Source organism: Suricata suricatta, chromosome 1 (genome assembly GCF_006229205.1).
Source record: "Suricata suricatta isolate VVHF042 chromosome 1, meerkat_22Aug2017_6uvM2_HiC, whole genome shotgun sequence".
Classification (NCBI taxonomy): Eukaryota; Metazoa; Chordata; class Mammalia; order Carnivora; family Herpestidae; genus Suricata; species Suricata suricatta.
In genome coordinates, this window is record NC_043700.1 from 127,984,995 (window position 1) to 128,008,853 (window position 23,859).

The following is a 23,859-nucleotide window of genomic DNA, read 5'->3' on the forward strand; positions in this document are numbered from 1 at the left end:
GAAGCTGCTCTCTTTTATTAAAGCCAAATCGAGGTTATTGAACACTATGGAACCATCTTGGTATTCTCAATGTGATTTTTTTGGTAATGGAGATTACAGGTAGTCTTGTTTTAGGATTAGAAGACCCTCAGATTTGCCATTAAAAGCTGCATAATTTATTTTGATGTAGTAGAGAACCCAGTTTTATTTCCTTTTTTCTCTCTAATACTGGAAATGTTTCTGGATCTGAAGGAAGTTGACCTTCTGGCTCTTCTCTCTCTGAGCCAGATCCTATTTCCTTAAGGTTTATTATACATGCCAGATTACCATCACTAGCTAAAAATCACTCCCTCATCCCCAAGGAGATGCAAGTCCATCCAGACATTGTACCGTTCTAAGAATCACAAGTGTTTTTTTAAAAAGTTTTGCCAAATACTCTACACATGTAAATTTTTTTGTTACTTGCAGAGCAGTTAAAATCTTCTTTAAGGAATGTGTAAGTATCAAGATTTTAGGGAATTAAAAAGGCTAAATTGAGAAATGGCTTAGAGTCACTTCAGAAAAAAATACCTACTTGTATCTGACTTAAATGTTGTTCACCTGAAACCTAAGACGTGAGGGGCGCCTGGGTGGCTCAGTCAGTTAAGCGTCAGGCTTCGGCTCAGGTCATGATCTCACAGTCAGTGGGTTTGAGCCCCGCTACGGACTCTGTGCAGACAGCTCAGAGCCTGGAGCCTGCTTCAGATTCTGTGTCACCCTCTCTCTCTGACCCTTCCCTGCTCCCACTGTTTCTGTCTCTCAAAAATAAAAAACATAAAAAAAAAAAAAGACTTGAAATGGTTTTTATTTAGTATTTGATTTATCTTAAACATTATTTATCTATTACATTATGTATAATAATAAACATTATTTATTATTTATATATTATTTATTTTAGCGAGAGCGAGCATGGGGGGAAGGGCAGAGGGAGAGGGAGAATCTCAAGCAGGTTCCATGCTCAGTGTTGAGCTTAATGTAGGGTGTGGTGCCACAACCCTGGGATCTTGACTGAGCCAAAATCAAGAGTCAGCTGCTCAACTGGCTGAGCTACCCAGGCACCTCAGATGTTAGTTATCTTAATGTAAATGTATAGTTCTTTTATAAAACAGTTTTTTGGTCTTAGTTTAACTAAATACAGAAGTATGACAAAATACCAGTCAAAATAATCTTCAAAAAGAACAAATCTAAAGGTATCACAATCCCAGATTTCAAGACATACTTCAAAGCTGTAGTAAGCAAAACAGTATAGTACTAGTACAAAATTGGACACATATATCAGTGGAACAGACTAGGGAGTCCATATAAACCCACGATTAATATGGTTAATCTATGGCAGAGGAGTGCAGGCTCTGTGGCGCAATGGATAGTGCATTGGATTTGTAGCGCACCCAGAGGAAATCGATGACCGAGGAGGCAAGAATATCCCATGGAGAAAAGACTGTCTCTTTAACAAATGGTGCTGGGAAAACTGCACAGGCACAGGCAAAAGAATGAAACTGAACCAGTTGCCAACACCATACACAAAAATAAACCCAAAATGGATTAAAGACAAATGTAAAACCTGAAACCATAAAATTCCTGGAAGGAAACGTAGGCAATAATTTTTTTGACATCTGCTGTAGAAACATTTTTCTAGATATGTCTCCTCTGGAGAGGGAACAAAAAGTAAAACTACTGTGATTACACCAAAATAAGAATCTTCTCTATAGCGAAGGAAACCATCAACAAAACGAAAAGAAAATCTACTGAATGGAAAAAGATACTTGCAAATGATATATCTGATAAGGGGTTAATATCCAAAAAAAATCTAAAGAACATATACAAATAAACACCATAAATATATATGTATATATATATTTTTTTCCCCCCAGAGACCCACAGATGGTCAGCAAACACATGAAAAGATGCTCAACATCACTAACCATCAGAGAAATGCAAATCAAAAACAAAAAACAAGTGTTGGCAAGGATGTGGAGTAAAAGGGAACCCTTATGCACTATTAGTGGGAGTGCAACCAGGTGCAGCCACTGTGAAAACAGTATGGAGGTTCATCAAAAAATTTAAGAATTGAAACATATGACCCAGGAATTTCACTATTGGGTATTTACTGAAAGAAAATGAAAACACTGATTTGAAAAGATAAGAACCCCTTATGTTTACTGCATCATTATTTACAATAGTCAAGATATGGAAGCAATCTTATGTGTCCAATGGATGAATGGATAAGGAAGGTGGTGTGTGTATGTGTGTATTTGTGTGTACACCATGGAATAGTACTCAGCCATAAAAACAAATGAATTCTTGCCATTGCAACGACATGGATGGGGTTAGAAGGTATCATGCTGAGTGAAATAAATCAAAGACAAATACCATATGATTTCAGTCATGTGTGGTATTTAAGAAACAAAACAAATGAACAAAGAAAGGTGACCGAAAAGCAGACTGTTAAATGTAAAGAACAAACAAGGTAGTTTCCAGAGAGGAGGAGGGGGTGGGGTAGGTGAAATAGGTAAAAGGGATCAAGAGTACACTTAACCGTAATGAGCACTAAGTAATGTATGCAATTGTTGCATCATTATATTGTACACCTGAAAGTAATGTATCACTATATGTCGATTATACCTGAATTTTTAAAAAAATGAATAACAACCCCCACACACTGCCTTTAGATCCTCTACCAGTTTGTTTTTCCTGCAGTCACGTATATGGGTCTTACCCAAAACACAGGTCATTTCCTAATTTACTGCTTGTAACTAATCTAAGAGGTATAAAGTGACATTTCCTTATTCAGTCTGCATTTCTTTGATTATTAAATAAATTAAAACATTTCTTAACATTTGGCCTTCCAGGTTGCTTGTTCATATCTTTTTTAATTGAGATTGCTGTATTTTTCTTTTTTTGTTTTTTAAATTCTAAATTACAAACCCTGTGGCTTTAGACATTTCAAATATCTTCTTCCATTATGTTATCTTTTTGCTTGGTTCATCATGTTCTTTGGTGAGCCACAATGTTTAATCTTTTATAAGATTACATTCATTTTATTTTTGCATATATAATGTAGTCTTGAATTATGCTTAAGAAATTCTTACTTATTCATAAAGATATCCTCATTTATTTTCTTCTCTTAATAGTTTTAACTCATTATTTGGTCTTTAATCCACCTTGAATCCACTTTTGTATATGGCTTTAGGTAGAAGTCAGTTTCTCATCCTTTCCTCTGACCTTCATCATATACTAGGTTCCTAATATAAGCAGTGCATTTGCTTCTGAGCTGTCATACATTTTAGTTTGTTTATTCTTAGTCAGCCACTGATTTTATTACCATGATTTGGCAGAGGTTTATTTTCAAAATATATACTTATATAGTTTGAGGAGCCTGGCTGGCTTAGTCCATAGAGCATCCAACTCTTGATCCCAGGGTTGTGAGTTCAAGCCCCATGTTGGGTATGGAGCCTACTTTAAAAAAATAGAAAATAGGGGCACTAGAGGTGCCTGGGTGTCTTAGTTAAGCATCCGACTTCAGCTCAGGTCGTGATCTCACGGTTTGTGGGTTCGAACCCCACATCGGGCTCTGTGCTGACAGCTCAGAGCCTGTAGCATGCCTTGGACACTGTGTCCCCCTCTCTCTCTGTCCTTCCCCTACTCATGCTCTGTCTCTCCTTCAAAAATAAATACACATTTAAAAATATTAAAAATACATTTTTAAAAATCGAAAAGTTCTAGTTTCATTAAGTTTTGACAAGTTTTGTTGTAACCTCTTAATGACATTTATATTATGTTTAACATGTTAAGTAGAAACATGAGCCATGAAACATTTGTATTGGAAATTCTTGATCAGTTTCTTAAAATATAATTGTATTAGAATTCCACATCCAGGGTGTCCGGTGGCTCGGTCGGTTAAGCGTCTCATGGATTTGAGCCCTATGTCAGGCTCTGTGCTGCCAGTGCAGATCCTGCTTGGGATTTTCTCTCCTCTCTCTGCCTGCCCTTCTCTCTTGCTCTCTCAAAAATAAATAAACTTAAAAACAAAAAAAAGAATTCCAAATCTATTTCTTTAAATATAATTAAGTGTAATTACTTAATGAGTCTCTTTTTTTCCTTATTTTTTTTTGAAGTGCTAAATTTTGCTTTTTTAGCAAAATCAACTAAAGTGTCTTGGGATGACTGTAAAATAACTTTCTTTTAGATAATTTCAGAAAAACAATAAAGCTGAAAAGTAATCTATATTTTCTTGAATCCCAGGTCTGTGTGCTGCACTTCCATACCTAGAGCATCTTGCTCCATCCAAAATGCGATTTTTAGAATGTTACATGTACTTTGTAGGAGGAAGTAACAAAATGAAACTTTATAGCCTTCATTTATAGAAAACTCTTTTTCTTATAGGTTATATTTTCTGTTTAAGCAGTTAGATTGAAAGGCCTAGATATTTGAAATAAAACAATTTTTATATTTAATGCTCACCTCCAAATGCTCTAAGCCTGCTAGTAAATGGCTGAGCTGGGAGATTTAGGTTGTATAGCTTATAGCTTTGTTCCCCAGCTCTAGTTGAGATGCTCACTGTAAAACATGTAAAGAGATGGGCAGAATGAGCGTAATGGCTGGGTGTGCTTGATCCTCTGGTCCTGAAGGAAAAGTCAATACTTTTTTTTAGATTTGTTTTCCCAAAATAGTGAGAGGCTTTATTATAGAATGTTTGACAAAATCAACAAACCTAGGGAACTGTTATCTGTACATTATCAGGAGGTCAGTGCCAATTTGTTTAAAGTAGTTTTTTATATAGTTTTTTATATATCATTACCTGGCATTCCCTTTAAGAGGAGGATGAAACTAATATAGGAAAAATATGGTAACTAAGTTGTACTCTGCAAAATTATTCACTTTAGTAACTTATTTCCCCAGATTACAGAGCAGTATATTCAAAATATTGTCAATATTTTGGATGGATTTATAAAATGTATTAAGTAGCTAACTGTTAAGAATAGCATTTCTCCTCTTATTCTTCCCCAAAGGCATTTTTTAAAATAGGCTACATGTGATCAACAGTGAAATGATGTAATTAGGACATGGCTATTTGTGGCAATCATTCTTCTGTGTGGTCGGTATTGGAAGAACAGAAAAATACCGTTATCTTATTCTTGTCTTCTCTCCTACCACCGCGTCACACCTTCACTCCTTACCTTCCTTCCCTTGATCCCATTCGTGAGAATGTACTTCTCAGGAGAATGTCAACACATTTTTATATTTCATTTATACAGCAATGCAGAAAATTAGAAGGGAAACAATGCTCTGGTTAGCAAAAGGTTATATCCAGTAACAAGTAATTTTTTTGTCCGCAAGATTTCATATCAGTACCACCTTTTATAAAGCATGTTTCTTTAAATATTTTATAAATTTTATGTTTTGTTCATATATCTCTAATAAATGAATAAAGTATTTAAACTAAGCTGAATTGAGGAATTTATGGAAAAGTTAATAAGGAAAGTGTCAGCAGGAAGATTTCCTGCCTCACTCTACCCACCTAACCATCCATGTAGCCCTCTGTAATACATTTATTAATTCATCTTCAGTATGTCATGTAGCAAACACAAAAAAGTTGAGTACAAAAATCTACTTTAAAAAATTCATGTTTTATTTTCTAAAAAATATGTAGGTCACTGATCTCAAACCAGGTTCAATTTATTGAAATGGTAGTGGGACTGCCTGTTCCCCGGAGACACCGACCATAAATCCTCGTGTGTTCTCACTCTGCCTGTCGTAGGCTGACAGGTAGCCTCAGGTGGGCTCACACTGGGTTGTGGGCTGCTGGCTGCAGGCTCAGCCCTGGTGCAGAAGCTTCCTGTGGATCTGGCAGTGCGTGTTTTTCTAGGTGATGAGAATGAATATTGTGCATTTGGAATGGGTGGATGATAGTCCGTGTCCTAGAACTACACGTAGGGTAAATGAACAAACATTCTTACCACAGAGTGCAAGAAACCATTAGAAAATTCTGTATTTTTATTTCCTTTATTACTGATGAGGTGAAGCCTTTAAGATTTGTGGTCATTCATTTTCTTGAATGAATTTGTCTTTTGTCCATTTTTTTTAATTGGGTGGTTTGCTTTTCTCAGTGATTTGTAGCCATTCTTTATATTTAGATCATCTGCTTTTTCTTCATTATAGGTATTGCAGATATTTTGTTCCCAACTTGGGGCTCGTGTTTCTTTCTGTTTATTTTTCATGTACAGAAGTTACTAATTTTGATAAGGTTTTAAATTTGTGTATGTGTATTTTTTTAAGACATTCTTCCTTACGCTGAGGTTGTAAAGGTATTTTCCAATAAATATTTAAAAAGTTTTGTTTTTCAAATTACTTTCTTAATAGCTCTAGTGGCAAGGACATGGTGAATAGAAGCTGTTGAAAGCAGAGCTAGGTGGCTGGAACAGAAAGAAATCTGGGTGAGGTAGGGATTTATTTGAATCATTGATCATGTTACTATAATAAGTAAGATCATGAACTGGGCCATTTCAGGCAGAGGAAGGACCATGCGGGGGGAAAGCATGAAAGGTTTGAAATTGTAATGGTTAGGGAATAGTGGGTAGGTGATACTCAATGAGCATAAAATGAGGGGAGAGATATTGTAGAAGACAAAGCTGCAAAATTAGAGATATGACAGATTTTGAGAAACATTTTTTGCCTTGCAAAGAGTTTTGGCTGTATTCCACTGCAAGCAGCCATGTCACTTTTAAGGGATGTTGTACTGATCTGTTAGGAATTTTAGAAAAATAGAGCCCTCCCGTGGAGGATTGGTACTCTCACAGTGCCTTGCGTGTAGCAGACACTTGCCATTGCTCAGAATCTATTTAGAACATTTTCCCTATAATCAGCTACAGCATCTGCAATGCATTTTTTATTAGTGGTGCATTTTCAGTCTTTGGGAAGGATTTGATATTTAGTAATAGTTAATAGTAATAATAATTTGGGAGAAGTTTAGAAACTAAGGCAAAGGAGTAAGCTGGGTGGTAATTCCATTTCTGGTAAAACATGATACAAGATGACACGGATTTTTAGATATAGCTTCTAGAATGCTCTGGAAGCAACTTTCAAGAGGAATTTTAAAAACTATTTTGAACCATGTCAGCATCATTATGTGTTCATAGCCTTCAAAGATAACTGACGGGTAGAGCAAAATTTACCTGAATGTATGAATTCTGATACGTTGAAAAAAATCAAAGTATAGGAATTCACAATTAAAACCTTCATCATTGTATAGTCAGTCTGCGAAAAACCAACACTTTCCCATTTTATTTTCATTGATATCATCAGTCTTTCATTTGTACGATTTCACTGGTACAATTCTGCACCATCTTTTGCGTTTGTCCTTTCCTTTTCCCTGCTTTCAGATCACAGTGTCTATTCCCACTCATGGGGGACCACTTGTTGGGAGTGGTAAGCTGACTTCCTCTCTTGCATGTTTTCTCCGCCTCAGGATTGTTGTTGATGCGTTTATTCCCTGTGGAGGATCCTGGCTTCCTGCCTTGTGTTCTGTCATCAGCTGCTTACCAGCCGACTCTATTAGAAGTGATTTGGGTTCCTTCTGCCTCTGCTTTGCCATTCATTTCTTACTTTCTGAATTTGTATCTGTTTCCCCTGACTACTTAAAAGAATACATTTTGGGGTACCCAGCACCTCTGAACAAAAATGGTCATATGGTTATTGTTTACTTTTTCAAGTAATAGAATTGAATTTAAACAAACCATAAAAAACAAAGTTGTCTTCTAATAAGCCTTCTTGTTTTCAAATAAACAGATAAGGAATTTAGAGAAAAATTTCCCCTTCTTTGGCCTATTTTAAATCACCTTAACTTACCTTGGGCTTTAGCTGCCCTCCAATTCGTTCAGCTTCTAAACTTTTATTGATTACTTATTACTCTTTAACAGTCATTTGTTGCCTGTCTCTTATTTGCCAGGTGTTAAATGTTGGGGGAGAGGTGTTTTTTTTTTATGGTTATTTACTTATTTTGAGAGAGAGAGAGAGAGAGAGAGAGAGAGAGAGAGAGAGAGAGCGCACGCGAGAAAAAGCACCAGGTGCATGTGGGGGGAGGGAGAGAGAGGGAGAGCGAATCCCAAGCAGATTCCATACTGTTAATTGCACAGCCAAAGGCGGTACTTGATCTCCTGAACCATTGAACCATGAGATAATGACCTGAACCAAAATCAAGAGTCAGACAGTTAACTGACTGGGCTACCAGGTGCTCCTATATGGGAGAAAGTTGAATATGGCATGGTCTTTGCCTTCCATAATCTTTTATTGTCCAGTGTTGGGGAAAAAAAACCCCAAATTAACAATTACATAACACCGTGAAAAATGCTGTGATAGATATGCACAGGATTGTATAGGGACAAAGAAGGGAGCATCTCTGTCAAATTGGGAGATTGGGTAATGTTTTCTATAGGAGGGACAGTTGAATTGGGATTTAAGGGGTCATTAATAGGTAAATTAGGGGCCTGGAGCCCCCCTCCCCCAAAGTTCAGAGTGTGGGCAGGCACAGAAGTGTGAAGGCACAGCAGGGAGATCTACTTAAGGCAAGGTATAGGTTCAGTAAAGTGGAAAGGTGGGAGGTGAATAAGGTTAAATCTAAGCAGGGGCCACATCATGAAAAGCTTTGAAATTCATACTATTCCTAAAAGCTATGGGAATCACTTGTGCATGCCTTCATTTCTACTGTGTATTAAATCCTGACTAGGCATTAGGACTTTGAGAAGCACAGACTGCTTTGAGGGAATTTAGATTAGTGAAGATACTGGTAATTACGTAAGGATATATGATCTTTAAGGAAGTGGGTAACTTGAAGGGTAAGTGGTTGTTGATGCCATTGTTTTTTCCTGGAGATGTTTAAGAACTGTGAAGATTATAGTTTCTATAGGATGAGGAGAACTAGAATAAGTTTTTAAGAATTTTATGCGTAAAATATTTTTGTCTGTGTGAGCAGTAGTAAAGCTAGCACATTCAGAATATCTGGTCATAAAATCTGATGTTATCATCTACCAGATGTATGACCATATGTAAGTAAATCTTAATATTCAGTCACCCATTATCTACTGTGAACTCAATACAATAGTAAGTAAGATTTGGTTCCCACCATTGAGGAAGTTACAGATTAATGGGAGTAAACAGTGATACCGGTATAAGTATATGGCAGTAGAAGGAGTCTCTGAGTCTCGATGGCCGTCACTTACTGAGCTCTTGTGCCACGTATTAATCTTGGTGCTTTTCACGTGGTAACTCATTTGGTAAGTTACATAAGAAAAACACTGTGAGGTAGGTTCTGATAATTCTGATGTACAAAGGTAGTAACTGACCTAGCCAAGGTACATAGCTCCTGCAGCTAGGATTTGAACCCAGGCAGTTAATTGCACAATTTGTGTAACCACTATGCTCTACTTTCCAATGATGACTATTCTATAACAGAATGTCATTAAAGTGCCATGGTAGGATGAAATGTAGCACAGCACACTCTGCCTAAAGATTGGAGAAGGGCTTCTCTGAAAAGTGACTTCAGAGGTGTTGTGCGGCCGCTAGGAAAAGTGGAGGAGGGGCGAGGTTGGTGGATACCAGGCAAGTACACAGGACTAAGAACCCAGCAAGCTGGTGAATACTTTCACTGTGGCACAATTAACAGCAGGAGAAGTAGCCTTGTAAGAGGGGAGGCTGGAAGTATTCATGGGACCAGAGTGTCTAAGTACTTAGATTAAGGTGTTTCAATTTATTCTTAGGCAATATAAGGGAATCAACAGAGATTTTAAATCAGAAGTGATATGATATCTCCTTTATTTTTCAGGAGATAATTTAGGAGCTTTAGGGAAGGTATGCTCTAGGCAAGAATACCAGTCACATGTTAATGAGATTTAGACTAATTTAGACTAATTTTATTGATCAGAAACAGTTTTTTATCCTCCTATTGTTTTTCTGTTTTTAGTTTCATTGAATTTTGCTCTTATTTGTTTCTTTCTTCATTTCTTGAAGTTTAAATTGTTCTTTTTCTCCTTTACGAAGGTAGCATTTTAGCTCTTTTTTTCTCTGTAATATATGCATTGAGTGCTACAAATGTCTCTCTAAAAACAACTTTCACTGTATTTTATACATTCTGACAAGTTATATTTTCATTTTGTTCAAAATGTTTGTAAATTTTTCTTGCTACTTCCATGTGTTATTTAAAGGTGCATTATTTGGGGCGCCTGGGTGGCTCAGCAGATTGAGTGTCCAACTCTTGATTTCAGCTCAGGTCATGACCCCAGTGTCCTAGGATCAAGCCCTGTGTTTGTCTCCATGCCGAGTATAGTGCCTGCTTGAGATTCATTCATTCATTCATGCATGCATTCATGCATTCATGCATTCTCTCTCTCCCTCCCTCCCTCTGCACTCCTTTTGCTCTCCCCAGCTTGTGCATTCTCTGTTGCTCAAAAAAAATAAAATAAAATAAAATAAGGGGGTATTATTTAATTTTAAATATTTGGGCTTTCTAGCTATCTTATGTTACTGATTTCCTGTTTAATTCCATTGTGATTTTAGAGCATACTTTGTATGATTTCTGTTCTTTAGAAATTTTTAAGGTGTATTTATGGCACAATGTGTGATTTATCTTGAAGTATGCCCCATATGAGTTTGAGAAGAATGTGTATTCTCTTGTGGGATGGAGTGTTCTATAAATATCAACTGTGGATCCGATTGATTGATGGTACTGTTGAGTAAACTGTATTGATTTCCTGCACACCTGATCCCTGATGTGTCAGTTATTGTAGGAGGGCTGTTAAGTCTCAACGCTAACAGTGAATTTGTCTCTTTCTCCCTTTGCTTCTGTCAGTTTTTGCTTCACGTAGATTGATACTCTTGGTTAGACTCATGTATGTTAAGGATTATTACCTTCTTGGAGAATCGACCCTTTTGTCAGTATGTCATGCCCCTCTTTATCTCTGATATTTTCCCTTGTTCTAAAGACTATTTTCTAATACAGCTACTTCAGCTTTCTTTTGAAGTTAGCATTGTGTATCTTTCTCCATCTTTTTACTTTTAACGTATCTGATTACAGTAAAACCTTGGCTTGTGAGCATAATTCATTCCGGAAAGATGCTTGTACTCCAAAGCACTTGTATATTAAAGCAAATTTCCCCATAAGAAATAATGGAAATTCAGATGATTCATTCCAAACCCCAAAAATATTCATATAAAAATGATTGCAATATTGTAATATAACACAAAATAATAAAAATATAAGGAAAAATAAACAAATTAACCTGCACTTACCTGTGAAAACCTTCATGGCTGGTGTGAGGGAGTCAACAGAAAGAAGGGTTATAGTGTAAGATGACTTTCACTATCACTAACGGATGTTGAGTACAGTATTAATAAACTTGTCATATACTGTATTTAATGTAACTGGCAGTAAGGCAGCAGAGGAAAGTGTCAATCTGTGCAGGCAGCCTGACCTAGAATGAAGCAAAGCATTCCTAAGCTTACTCTTATATGGAAAAGCAAAGGTGCTTTGAAGTGACAAAAAAATATATCAGTGCCAGTTGTGGGCACTTTCCAGTGTTCTGAAAAATCACTGATTTCTGCCAGACACCACAGCCTGAGACCAAGCATCCAAGCATGGAGACTGTCATCCACAGTCCCCGCAGTGAGAGAGAGAGAGAGAGAGAGAGAGAGAGAAGGAAGGAAGGAGGGAGGGAGGGAAGAACCATTGGCTCAGATGTGATCATGTGACATTCAGCATCATGTACTACTGGTAAGACATCACTCATTTGTCAAGTTAAATTTATTAGAAATGTTTGCTCATCTGTGGGACACTCACAGAACAAGTTACTTGCAATCCAGGGCTTTACTGTATTTATATTTGAAATGACTCTCTCGTAGACACTGTATAGTTGGGATGTGTTTTTTAATCCACTGTGACATTCTCTTGTCTTTTAATTGGTGCATTTTGACTATTCAGATTTAAAGTGATTACTGATAGAGTTAGGTTCATATCTGTCATATTTTTAATTTTCCTGGTTGTTGCATTTGTTCTTTGTTTCCCCCATCCCTCTTCTGCCTTTTCTGGTTTTAACTGAGCATTTTATATGATTTCTTTTTATTTCCTCTCTGCATATCAATTACTTTTACTTAAAAAAAAGTTAGCGGTTGCCTTACAGTATGCATTTTTTTTACTAATCTTTCTCTGCCTACAAGTAACACTATAGGTATAATACAGGTATCTTATTACATTATTCCTAATTCCTCCCTCCTATCCCTTTATGACATTGTTGTCATTCATCTAATTAATTCACAATATAGCATTACGATTATTACTTTAAAAACAATTCTCAGATCAATTAAGAATTGATTTACAAAGATTACACCAAAATAAACAAAACAGTCAACTTAATAAAAAGACAACCAACTGAATGGGAGAAGATATTTGCAAATGCTATATATATATAAGGGGTTAATATCAAAAATATATCGAGGCACCTGGGTGGCTCAGTCGGTTAAGCATCCAACTCTTGGTTACAGCTCAGGTCATGATCACATGGTTTGTGAGTTTGAGCCCGCATCAGATTCTGTACTGACAGTGTGGAGCCTGTGTGGGACTCTCTCTCTCTCCCTCTCACTTTCTGCCCCTCCCTCACTTGCTCTCTCTGTCAAAGTAAATAAACTTAAAAAAAAAAAACCTGAGTAACAGTTTAAAAAAAATCCAAAACATATAAAGAACTAGTACAACTCAACACCAAAAAATTAATACAATTAAAAATGGGCAAGACACACGAGTAGACATGTTTCCACAAAGACATACAGAGGGCCAGTGAAAAGATGCTCAACATCACTAATCATCAGAGAAATGCAGAACCACAATGAAAGGTCACCTCACACCTGTCAGAATGGCTAAAATAAAAACACAAGAAATAACAAGTGTTGGCAAGGATGTGGAGAAAAGGGAACGCTTGTATGCTGTGCAAGCTGGTGCAGCCACTATGAAAAACAATATGAAGGGTCCTCAAAAAACTTAAAAATTGTAATACCCTATGATTCAGTAGTTTCACTACTAGGTATTTACCCAAATAAAATGAAAACACTAATTTGAAAAGATATATGCACCCCTTTGTTTATTGTAGCATTATTTACAACGGCCAGGACATGCAGGCAGCCCTGGCGTCTGTCCATAAGTGAATGGATACAGGAGGTGTGGTGTATGTATACAATGGGTTATTACTCCACCGTAAAAAAGGTGAAATGTTGTCATTTGCAACAACATGGTTGAAGCCAGAGGATAGAGTGCTAAGTGAAATAAGTCAGAGAAAGATAAATACCATATGATTTCACTCATGTGGAATTTAAGAAGCAAAACACAGAAAACGAAACCAATTCATGACTATAGAGAACAAACTGATGGTTACTGGAGACGAGGTTAGGTGTGATGGGTTAAATAAGTGATGGGGATTGGGGCGCCTGGGTGGCTCAGTCACTTGAGCATCTGACTTTGGTTCAGGTCATGATCTCATGGTTCATGAGTTCCAGCCCCACATTGGGGTCTGTGCTGGCAGCTCAGAGCCTGGAGCCTTTTTCAGATTCTGTGTCCCTCATTCTGCCTCTCCCCTGCTATGCCCTGTTTTTTCTTTTTCTCTCTCTCTCTCAAAATAAACATTAAAAAAAAAAAACTTTAAATAGGTGATGGGGATCAAGAGAGTACAACTCATCTTTTTTTATTTTTTTAACGATATGTTTTAGAGAGAGTACACGTGTGAACAGAGGAGAAGCAGAGAGAGAGAGGGAGAGAGAGAACTCCAAGCAGTCTCCACACTGTCAATGCAGAGCCCAGTGTGGGGCTTGAGATCATGATCTGAGTCTAAATCAGGAGTCAGATGTTTAACTGACTAAGGCTATGCAGGTGCCCCAACAGTACACTAATCTTGGTGAGCAATGTATAGAATTGTTGAATTGCTATATTGTGTACATGAAGCCAATTTAACACTGTATGTTAATTAAGAAAAAGAATAATAAAATTTTATTTTACCTTTATACCTTCTCTGATAGGCCCCTTCCTTTTGTTATATAAATGACTTTCAGACCTATATCATTTTCAGTAAAGACCACAGCTTTAGGGAGTAAAAAAGGCAGATGTTTTGAAAATCAGGATCTTAGAGTGAGATATCACAATTCAAAATATTTCAAAATTTGAGAAATCGAGAAATTCCTACTGGTGGTAGGTTTAGGGTTATAGCCTGCTGATATACATCTAACTTCTGAGGTCAGTCCCCCCTGCACTTTCTCGTCCACGGAGGACACCGATAAACGGTGACAGAGCCGAATGACTGGGACTAGAACTTAGTGGACGTATGTAGAATGCAAAGCTGTGTCAGCATAAGGCAATCTTCAACTACAGAAGCATCGTGCTGTATTCTTTCGTGAGTCTTCTACAAAATTTAGAACCCGGTTTGCATGAAAATACACTTTCAGAGAATGCTGGGGATGTCGGGTCAGCCTACAACCTTTATTTATTTCCTAACATAATAGAATTACACTTATTCACCGCTTCAGACAATCTGCCATCTAACTGTTAGAGTACATTTGCTTTGGAGCTCTCAAAAGAGCAGTAGAGGCTCTTAGAAGGAGGGGTTCAAAGATGGTGTCAGGGAGATGCCAACAGTGGCTACTTGTCCTGGAAATCTATGTGAAATGTTCTTAAATGGAGGGGAGTTGCTTTTGACTTTGGAATATGCTTTTGTCTATAATGAGAGAAAATTAAGCACAGCAAAAGATGCTTTGAGAAACTGTCCAGTGTACATATGGATGATGAGTGTACAGATGGGCTGGGAAGGATGAAGAGATATTGGGAATAGGTCTTAAGTCATTATATTTTGCCATGTAAGTGAGGTGGCTGGCCTTATAATATGTTACAGATGAGGCTATAATCTGGAAACGAGTGTCCTTGTAAGGCAAAAAATGCTTCGACAGGCAGAAAAATTAAATTCTAACTTAGGACTGTATCTGTAGGTCTTTTTCAGTGTACTTATATGTTAGTTTGTTGGGTTATAGACCCAGTTTATGGGGAACCTCTTCAAGTTTTGTCCTTTACTCTTCGAAAGTGTAAGAAATTTTGCTTGTACTCTTTACAGTGAGGGAAAAATATCGGATTTTTTTCACAGAAAGTTTAAGAACAAAATTAAAAGCTGAGAAGTTGCTAGTAATTCTTTGGTTTCTTTTAGCAATGTGAGCTATTTGTTTTTTCTCTTGTGGAGTTAGGGGCTATTTAGAAAAGCTATTTTAAGCTTTTAGCTGAGCAACTCAGAGGCAGCTAGTTACTTGACAAATACATTTTTTAAGTTTAGGCTATTTGTTTTATACACTTCTATAATTTAAATAATGGCAGAACTTCTAAAGACTTGGCGGGTTGGGGTGTGGGGAGAAGGTTAAAGTATCTGGGATTTTCAAGCATGAACACAAGAGATTAGACTAAGAAATACTGTCTGGGCTCATGCAGTAATTATCTCATTGCTATTTAAATAACCCCCTGTTGGCAGGATGGCAGTACAAACACTTTTCCCTTGTGAAACAAAATAGGGTTTGTATTAGAAAACCAGTTCTTATAAAGAATAATCTTTATAAATATTTTGAGAACCTTTAATAACATTATCTCCAAAATAATCATTCTGTGGTATGTCCTTATTATTATTGTATTTTGCATATCTCATCTATATTACTTTATAAAAGCCTCTTTCTGAGCATCTAACAAAGGAATAAATATTTTGTTAATGTTTTATCATTGTGTAAATCTCTAAAACAGTACTGTAAAGGCTTAAACTATTTTCCTTCCTTACTGAAATTACTAAAAATGTAAATGAAAAGGATTAAATGTTTCATGATTAAGCTATAAAGGAAGAAAAAAGAATTGTTGAATGTAATTAATGTGCTTGGCGCGTAATAGAAATGAAGTTCTTTTAGTATGCATTACAAAAAGGCTGTGAGGAAAGATTTTAACAGATGAGGGAAACCTGGGATTCAAGGGGGTTCACCTGAAGTTACCTGTTTCATGTGGGTGTATTTGTACAGGTTTGACTAAAAAGTGCTTATTCTTTTTAGTCTTTCACTGCTGAGGAGTATTGTAAACATGATAGTTCTTGTTCTGAATACCACTTTAAATACAAATTTGGGGTGGAAATAAGCAATCTAATATGCTAAGTGTGTTTGGAGAAAAAGAAGAATCTGAATTTTTTCCATTACTGCAATGATCTCAGTGAGAAATCCCAGTAAACCTACTTACCTGATTGATACATATCCTTTTGTATCAGATAAATCTTAAGTAACAATAGTACAATAGCTTTATTACATCTAGTTAATGTTTGTCAGTATGTGATTGTGTGGGTTTTTTTTTTTTAAATGAAAGTTGGTTAGTTTAGACTTTTAAGAAAAATCAAAAAGATTCTTTCCCATTGTAACTGCTTCTTGGTGCTAAATAAACCTGCTAGAGTCTCAGTTTTCAAGAATCGAATAATTTAAAATAGGCACATGAATATGAGTACACCGGAAGGGTACTTGGCCAGGAGATGGTCAGAGAACTCATTCCGTTCTTTATGACTGTGAGATTCTGAGCAAGTTGCTCTTGTGTCAGGGCCTCACTTAAAGGTGGAGTTAATCCTCTCTTCCATCCCCTTGCTTAAGTTAGAATGAAGAGCAAAGGAGAAGGTCTAAAAGTACTTTGAAGCTCTAATTTAGAGTGCTACTTGACTTTTTAAAAAATGACATAGATCCCTTGGAAAGCTGGGATCTCTTGCTTAACAAAACTTTTTGAAGTGTTAGAGGAAAGTGAATCTCCTAAATCCTCTCCAGGTCTGTCTAGATTATTAACTCTATGGGCTAAGGAAAAAAGGCAGAGATAAGCATAATCTAAAATGTTAGCTAATTATCAAAAGCTTAAAAATTTACTTCAAATTTTGTTTTTGTTCTGGGGCTCTCCAGGACTGTATATAACACAGACTATATACATAAGCTTTTTGAATATATTTGTTGATACCATTGTCATTGGAGGACTTAACGTATTTTCCAAGAAAGAAATACATTAAACAGCTTTGAACTAGACTACCTTTTGTGTGTCGTTTTGTGGTTTAGAGCCTCTCTTGGCCCTTTGCCTGTGTGTTGGAGCACCTGCCCCATGGTTGGACCCCTTAAAGCACACTGAGTGCCCTGCGCACAGCAGCCACTCAACACAGATGAGTTCTAGGCACGGTTCTGTCTACTCCCCACCTGACGTGAGTCACCCCATGCCTCCTGTTGCAGTCAGCTAGACTGTATAACCATGTACCCGTTGCCAAATACGGAATTCACTCAAGATCCTCCAGGGCAAGCATATTTAAGATGCCAGTTCTTAAGAGTTTTAAAAATTAGTGGACAGAAGTTTGGTAAGTAAAGCTCTAGCCTTTCAGTAATCTTTCATTTCTTAAGAAATGGTCTCCTGGCTTATGTGGTTATGCAGCAAAATTAAAAGTGAATCTTCAGGTTATTCCTGCTTTTCTGTAGGTTAAAAAGCAAATTGCTTTTTGTCAAAGTTCTGTATATTCATCATGTCCTCCCAGGTTTCCTGGTTTCTTTTGTAAGATACCCGGTTTTGGTGTCTGAAATTAGCTAATTGCTGGCGCAGTTAGTGGTGGTTGGAAAGGGCTGATAATGCTTCCTGAATGCTTAGTGTTATTGATTCCACTACCTGTTGTAACCCAGTGGTTGGTTTATTTATTTCTTAACTGCAGCTCTAGCCAGGGATACATTTTCTGTTGTGATTTGGTATGCATGAATTACCTAAAATATGTTTCATGAAATAATAATCAACCGTACTATATGTGTTCCAATATCTTCAGTCTCATTTTTTTAAATGCTTATCATGATCCACTAAATGAATTAACATGACCTACCAAAGGGTTTCAAAGTACAGTTTGGAAAAAATAGTCTTATGAAAAATTTTTACTGTCTTATGATTTGTAAAATATATTGAGATATCATTTGTTTTAATCTGCATGTTTTTGAACTATAAAATAATAGACTTTTCAAATGGGTACACAAACTGCAATCCTTCATCTAGAAAAAAAATTAAATAATTAAAAATAGCAAGGTTCAGGGGCACCTGGATGACTCAGTCAATTAAGCATCCGACTTTTGGTCAGGTGATGGTCAGGTTTTAGCTCTGGTTATGATCTCATGGTTCGTTGGTTTGATCCCACATCAGGCTCCGCGCTGACAGGGCAGGGCATATTTGGGATATTCTCTCTCTCTTTCTCAAAATAAATAAATAAACTTAAAAAAAAATAGAAAGTTACATGTTTTGGGTGTAGGGTTTTGTTGTTGTTGCTGTTTTGATGTTTGAGCTGAGGGTGAACTTTCTAGTCTTCATTCTTTTACATATACTCAGCTATTAAGCAACGTATTAATAGTGAGATACGTGTTCCCTATGACTGACTGAATTGGAAACCTTTGATATTTGTTCAGTTAACATTTTACATTTTATACAAATTGTGCCGAAGCCAGTAGGAATATTGGGTGCCAGGATTCCTAATTTGTCAATTAGGGACACTTATCAAAATTACTTTTGCCTCTATACCTTTTCTATTTAAAGTAGTAGAAGATACATTTCAAATAGAAAATTCTGTGTTTTCTCAGACTTTTTCTAAGCTCTTGACCTGTTCAGGATGATGACATTTTGACTGTCTGTGTTTGAACATCTCCCCACAGAATTAGAAGAGTTTATCACCCACCAGCCAAGATGAACATGGTGAAGAGGATCATGGGGCGACCGAGGCAGGAGGAGTGCAGCCCCCAAGACAACGCCTTAGGACTGATGCACCTCCGCCGCCTCTTCACGGAGCTGTGTCACCCTCCCCGGCACATGACTCAGAAGGAACAAGAGGAGAAGCTGTACATGATGCTGCCAGTGTTTAACAGGGTAAGTCCATGGTGCCAGACCCAGGTGCTCCCGGACTGGGTGGCACTGCAGGAATTTTAAGGTTCTAATAAATCACAGGTAGGAAGAAAATGATAGAATGAGATTTTTAAGAGGCTTGATGCTTTCATACCTTACTTTCAATTTGCTTTCAAGCCATGTGACTTGATCTGAGACCTGGGTCAGGGTGAACTCCATTTAGTTCTAACAGATGAAAGGAAGACTGAGCATTCTGTAAAATGTTCTTATAATGGTTGGGTTGAATTTTGGAAGAGGGATAGTTGTAAATTACCACTTGTTATTTCCATTGTTTTTTGCAATGATGGTTTATTATGCCAAATAGTGTAATCGCCAGGTGTTTTGTACACTTTACCAAATCATCTCAGTTTGCTTGTTCTTTGGCTGGTTTTCTGTAAGAGTATTTGAAAGAGGGTAGATCTAGGCCCTAGGGATTCTAAATAGAGTTAATTAAAAGAAATTTTTTTAACTTGTATTTATTTTTGAGAAACAGAGCATGAATGGAGGAGGAGTAGAGAGAGAAGGAGACGCAGAATCCGAAGCAGGGTCCAGGCTCTCATTTGTCAACACAGAGCCCGATGTGGGGTTCAAACCCATGGACTGTGAGATCATGGCCTGAGGCAAAGTCAGAAGCTTAAACAACTTGGGTGCCCCTAAATACAGTTAATTTTTAAATATATTTTGTCAAGTTGATTATATGTAGCAATCTTGGTGGGGATATTTAAAATAACTTTTACATTTTTATCAAAGGTATACAAGTACCTTGTTTAAAAAGTCAGGTGGTTCCATAGGGCTTTTAGATGCCCCACCACTCTCCACTGCCAAAGAGTGACTTTTAGCTTTTTTGGCACTGAAGGACACTCCTGGGAAGACAGTTGTTCTTAAGTCTGTGAGGATCCGGGGAAGTCTCCTTCAAGAATGTAATGTGATTCATGAGGCATTAAAAGATAAGCATTAGCCCAATTGGAATTAACTGGACTAAATTAACAAAGAAGGTAATTAGTGTAAGAGGCTGAAGTATGAGTTAAGATAAAAGTCAACAAACATTTTAATATGTGCCAGCATCTATAAGAAGTCCAAGAAATTGATTTATGAGGAAGAACAAAAATAAGACTGTCAAGATTGATAGGAGACATGTCATGGTGGGTTTACATGTTGTATTAGGGGCTAATCTGGAGGCATGCAGGGCCAATGAAGTATTTTAAGCAATAGAATCAGAGAGTAGAAGGGACCATGGCAAGCTTTCTCCTAGGTTTCTAATTCGGGAAACTGGGTGAATGTTTTTCTTAGTAGCTGAGAAAGAAAGATTTAAAAGATAGATTCAGTGTGGATCATTGAGCCTGAACTATTTGCAAGCTTCCCATGTGGATGTATTCAGTAGGCAATTAGAAGCTCAGGTAGGGGAGTTGGCTGGGTATGTGCTTTTTGGACTCTGGCACAGATGGGATGGTTGAAACCCTGGAAGGAGAAAGAGATTACTCATGGCTTATACTGCCAAGTGAGAAGAGCAATGGCTAAGGATGAACCATGGAGAGTATGAATGTCTAATGAAAGGAGGGGAACCCATACAGAATACAGAATAGGAGCTAGTCAGTACAACAGGGATCAGGAGGGGGTGGTTATGGAGCTCAAAAGATAAATGTAAGAAGAGAATGAGTAGTAAGTAAGTTATTAAAATGGTGGACCATAAAACAATGAGTTGAGGAGTGAATGGGAGATGAAAAGAGACGTAACTATATACTAGGCTTATAGAAATTTGAAAGAAAAGAGAACAAAAGGGATGGATATGAACTTGGCTACAAGAAGGTGGTGTTTTCTTTTTCTTTTGGATATTTCTAGTGTTTTGCTTTGTTTGTAAAGATGAAGGAAATCCCGGCTCATAAAGAGAAGGGAAGAAACCACCAAAGGAAGAAATTTGGAAATTTCCAAGAGTGAAATTTCCAGGAGTGATTGAGGCAAGAGAGCATGGAGTCAAATTATAGGGGGCAGCTGAGCCTTCAGGAGGAGAACGACACTTATTTCAACCTAGAGGAGAGCACTTCTTGTTGGGTGTGAATATAATTGTAGTTAAGGAGGTGGGAAGTTGAATAAGATACTGCTTGATGACCTCGATTTCTTGTAGTCATCAACAGAAGATGTGGTCTGTTAAGAGCCTTGGAGTAAGTTGAGTTAGGAGGCTTAAGAAGTTGTGATGGTTTGGAATATTAATGAAAGGGAAGAGGGATAGTTGAAAGGGATAGTAAAAGAATTAAAGGATATTGAGGGTCCAGTGTAAGTTGGAGATGATAAATTTCTACTGGATCATATCTTTGTGGGTGTGTGATTTTTCTCTTGCAGGCACTCAGTAGCACCAGTGTAAAAGTAGAGGAGGCAGACAGACACATTGATTAGGGTTAAGGTTTTGCTGACTGGTGAGGCAGACGGGCAGGAGTAGAAGGAGGAGCATAGTAAGAGATCAGGTCACGTATTACCCATCCGGTTGGGTAGAATAGGAGAGAGGGTGCAAACATTAATACATTTAGAGGATGTTAAATTTTTAAATCTATGAAATAAGAGGCTGAGAATGATGCAGGGAGGGGATAGAGTAGCAACACGAGGAGAGGTGAGAAAAGGTTTAAAATAGCTGTTTTGAAAGCGAGGGAGAGAAATGATTATGGACAAGCCATTTTTTCAGGCCCTGGTGAAGTAACAGTCATTAATTGTATTGGAATCCGTTCTGGGAAGTTGTTTCTTTTTTCAATCTTTTTATTTTTGTTTTACCTCAGTGTCATGGTGTACTATTGCCTACTGAATAGTTGGAGGTAATTTCCTTCTCTCAGGCTTATACACATTTACAAGATGATGATAATGTGGAGAATAGTTAGGGCAGTTCTCGGATATTAACATAAATTAATAAGTAATATTCTCTATATGTATTCTATGTATTTCATCAGTTAGTCTTCTATAGCCAGCCCACATGAGGCTTCGAATCATATCAATATTTGTTTTTTTTTTTTTAAAGCAGACTTGAGATGCTGTATTGCTTAGACTGTTGGATTTAGTTCTCTTGTGTTCTGTGTTGTCATTTCTTTCAAGTTTTTATTATTTTTTAATTTAAAAATTTTCTTCAAATTTGTATTTAAAATTTAGTTAATATACAGTGCAATATTGGCTTCAGGAGTAGAATTCAGTGATTCTTCACTTACATATAACAAACACCCAGTGCTCATTCCAACAAGCGCTCTCCTTAATGCCCATCCCTCATCTAGCCCATCCCCCACCTACTTCCCTCCATCAGCCCTCAGTTCTCTTATGGTTTGTTTCCTGCTCGCTCACTTGCATGTGCTCTCTCTCTCTTTCTCTCTCTCTTTTTTTTTTACCCCTTCCCATGTGTTCATCTGTTTTGTGTCTTAAATTCCACATGAGTGAAATCATTTGTCTTTCTCTGACTGACTTATTTTGCTTAGTATAATACATTCTGCTTCTATCCATATCATTGCAAATGGCAAGTTTTCATTTGTTTTGATGGCTGGGTAATATTCCATTATACAATCCACATCTTTATCCGTTCATTAGTCAATGAATATCTGGGCTCTTTCCATAGTTGAGCTGTTGTTGATAGTGCTGCTATAAACATCAGGGCATGTGTGCCCCTTCAGATATTTATTTTTGTGTCCTTTGAGTAAATACCTAGTAGTGCAATTGCTGGATCATAGGATAGTTCTATTTTTAACGTTTTTGATGAACTTCCATACCATTTTCCAAAGTGGCTGCACCAATTTGCTCCCACCAACAGTGCAAGAGGGTTCCCCTTTCTCCACATTCTTGCCAACATTTGTTGTTTGTGTTGTTAATTTGAGCCATTCTGACAGGTGTGAGGTGGTATCTCATCATAGTTTTGATTTGTGTTTCCCTGATGATGAGTGATGTTGAGCATCTATCTTTTCATGTGTCTGTTAGCCATCTGGATGTCTTCGTTGAAAAAGTATCTATTCATTTCTTCTTCCCATTTCTTCACTGATTATTTGTTTTTTGGGTGTTGAGTTTGCTAGGTTCTTTTTGTATTTTGGACACTAACCCTTAATTAGATATTTCACTTACCAATAACTTCTGTCATCCCACAGCTGTCTTTTATAGTTGTTGATTGTTTCTTTAACTGTCCAGAAGCTTTTTATCTTGATGAGGTCCCAATAGTTCATGTTTGCTTTTGTTTCCCTTGCCTCTGGCAATGTGTCTAGTAAGAAGTTGCTAAGGCCCAGGTCAATGAGCTTTCTGTCTATGTTCTGCTCTAGAATTTTGAAGGTTTCTTGTTTCATATTTAGGTCTTTCCTCCACTTTAAATTTATTTTTGTGTATGGTGTAAGAAATTGGTCTAGTTTCATTCTTCTGCATATTGCTGCCCAGTTTCCCCAGATTTGTTGAAAAGCCTATCTTTTTTCCATTGGAGAGTCTCTCCTGCTTTGTGAAAGATTAGTTGGCCATATAGTTGTGGGTCCATTTCTGTGTGTTCTGTTCCATTGGCCTGTGTCAAGTCAAACATTTTTCATTGCCTGAGTAAAAGCACATAGATATGCATTGCCTCTAATATAGTGAGTGATTTAAATATCATAAAGGTCAGTCAGCTTTTAACTAATGAAAAGATTGGAAGTTATTTCTGGAACATTGTGACCAATTTAAAAAATATATAAATAGTTTTTATTGGATTATTACTAACAAACTAAAATTGTCCTCAGGTAAGACATCCCATCCATTAAGTTTTGAAATATATAGCCATATTTATTTAGTGTTCAACCATTTACACATGAACACTCTCTACTGCGAAGAAGTAGGTTTGATGAAAGAATAACTCAGTAGGGCTCTAGAATTCCTACCATGATTGCTAAAAGTGAATCGTACTATCAATTTTT

General features: G+C 37.0%; 1 protein-coding gene across 3 annotated transcripts in view; it reads left to right on the top strand.

The window, feature by feature from the left end:
• WDFY3 (WD repeat and FYVE domain containing 3) overlaps nucleotides 1-23,859 on the top strand; it is a 251,559-nt gene that overhangs the window by 56,496 nt on the left and 171,204 nt on the right. For all 3 annotated transcript variants that reach the window (XM_029943745.1, XM_029943751.1, XM_029943756.1), the window contains exon 3: nucleotides 18,748-18,958. In XM_029943745.1, coding sequence (XP_029799605.1) covers nucleotides 18,779-18,958 — 180 coding nt within the window. In that variant the 5' untranslated portion in view covers nucleotides 18,748-18,778. The remainder of the gene's footprint in view (nucleotides 1-18,747; nucleotides 18,959-23,859) is intronic.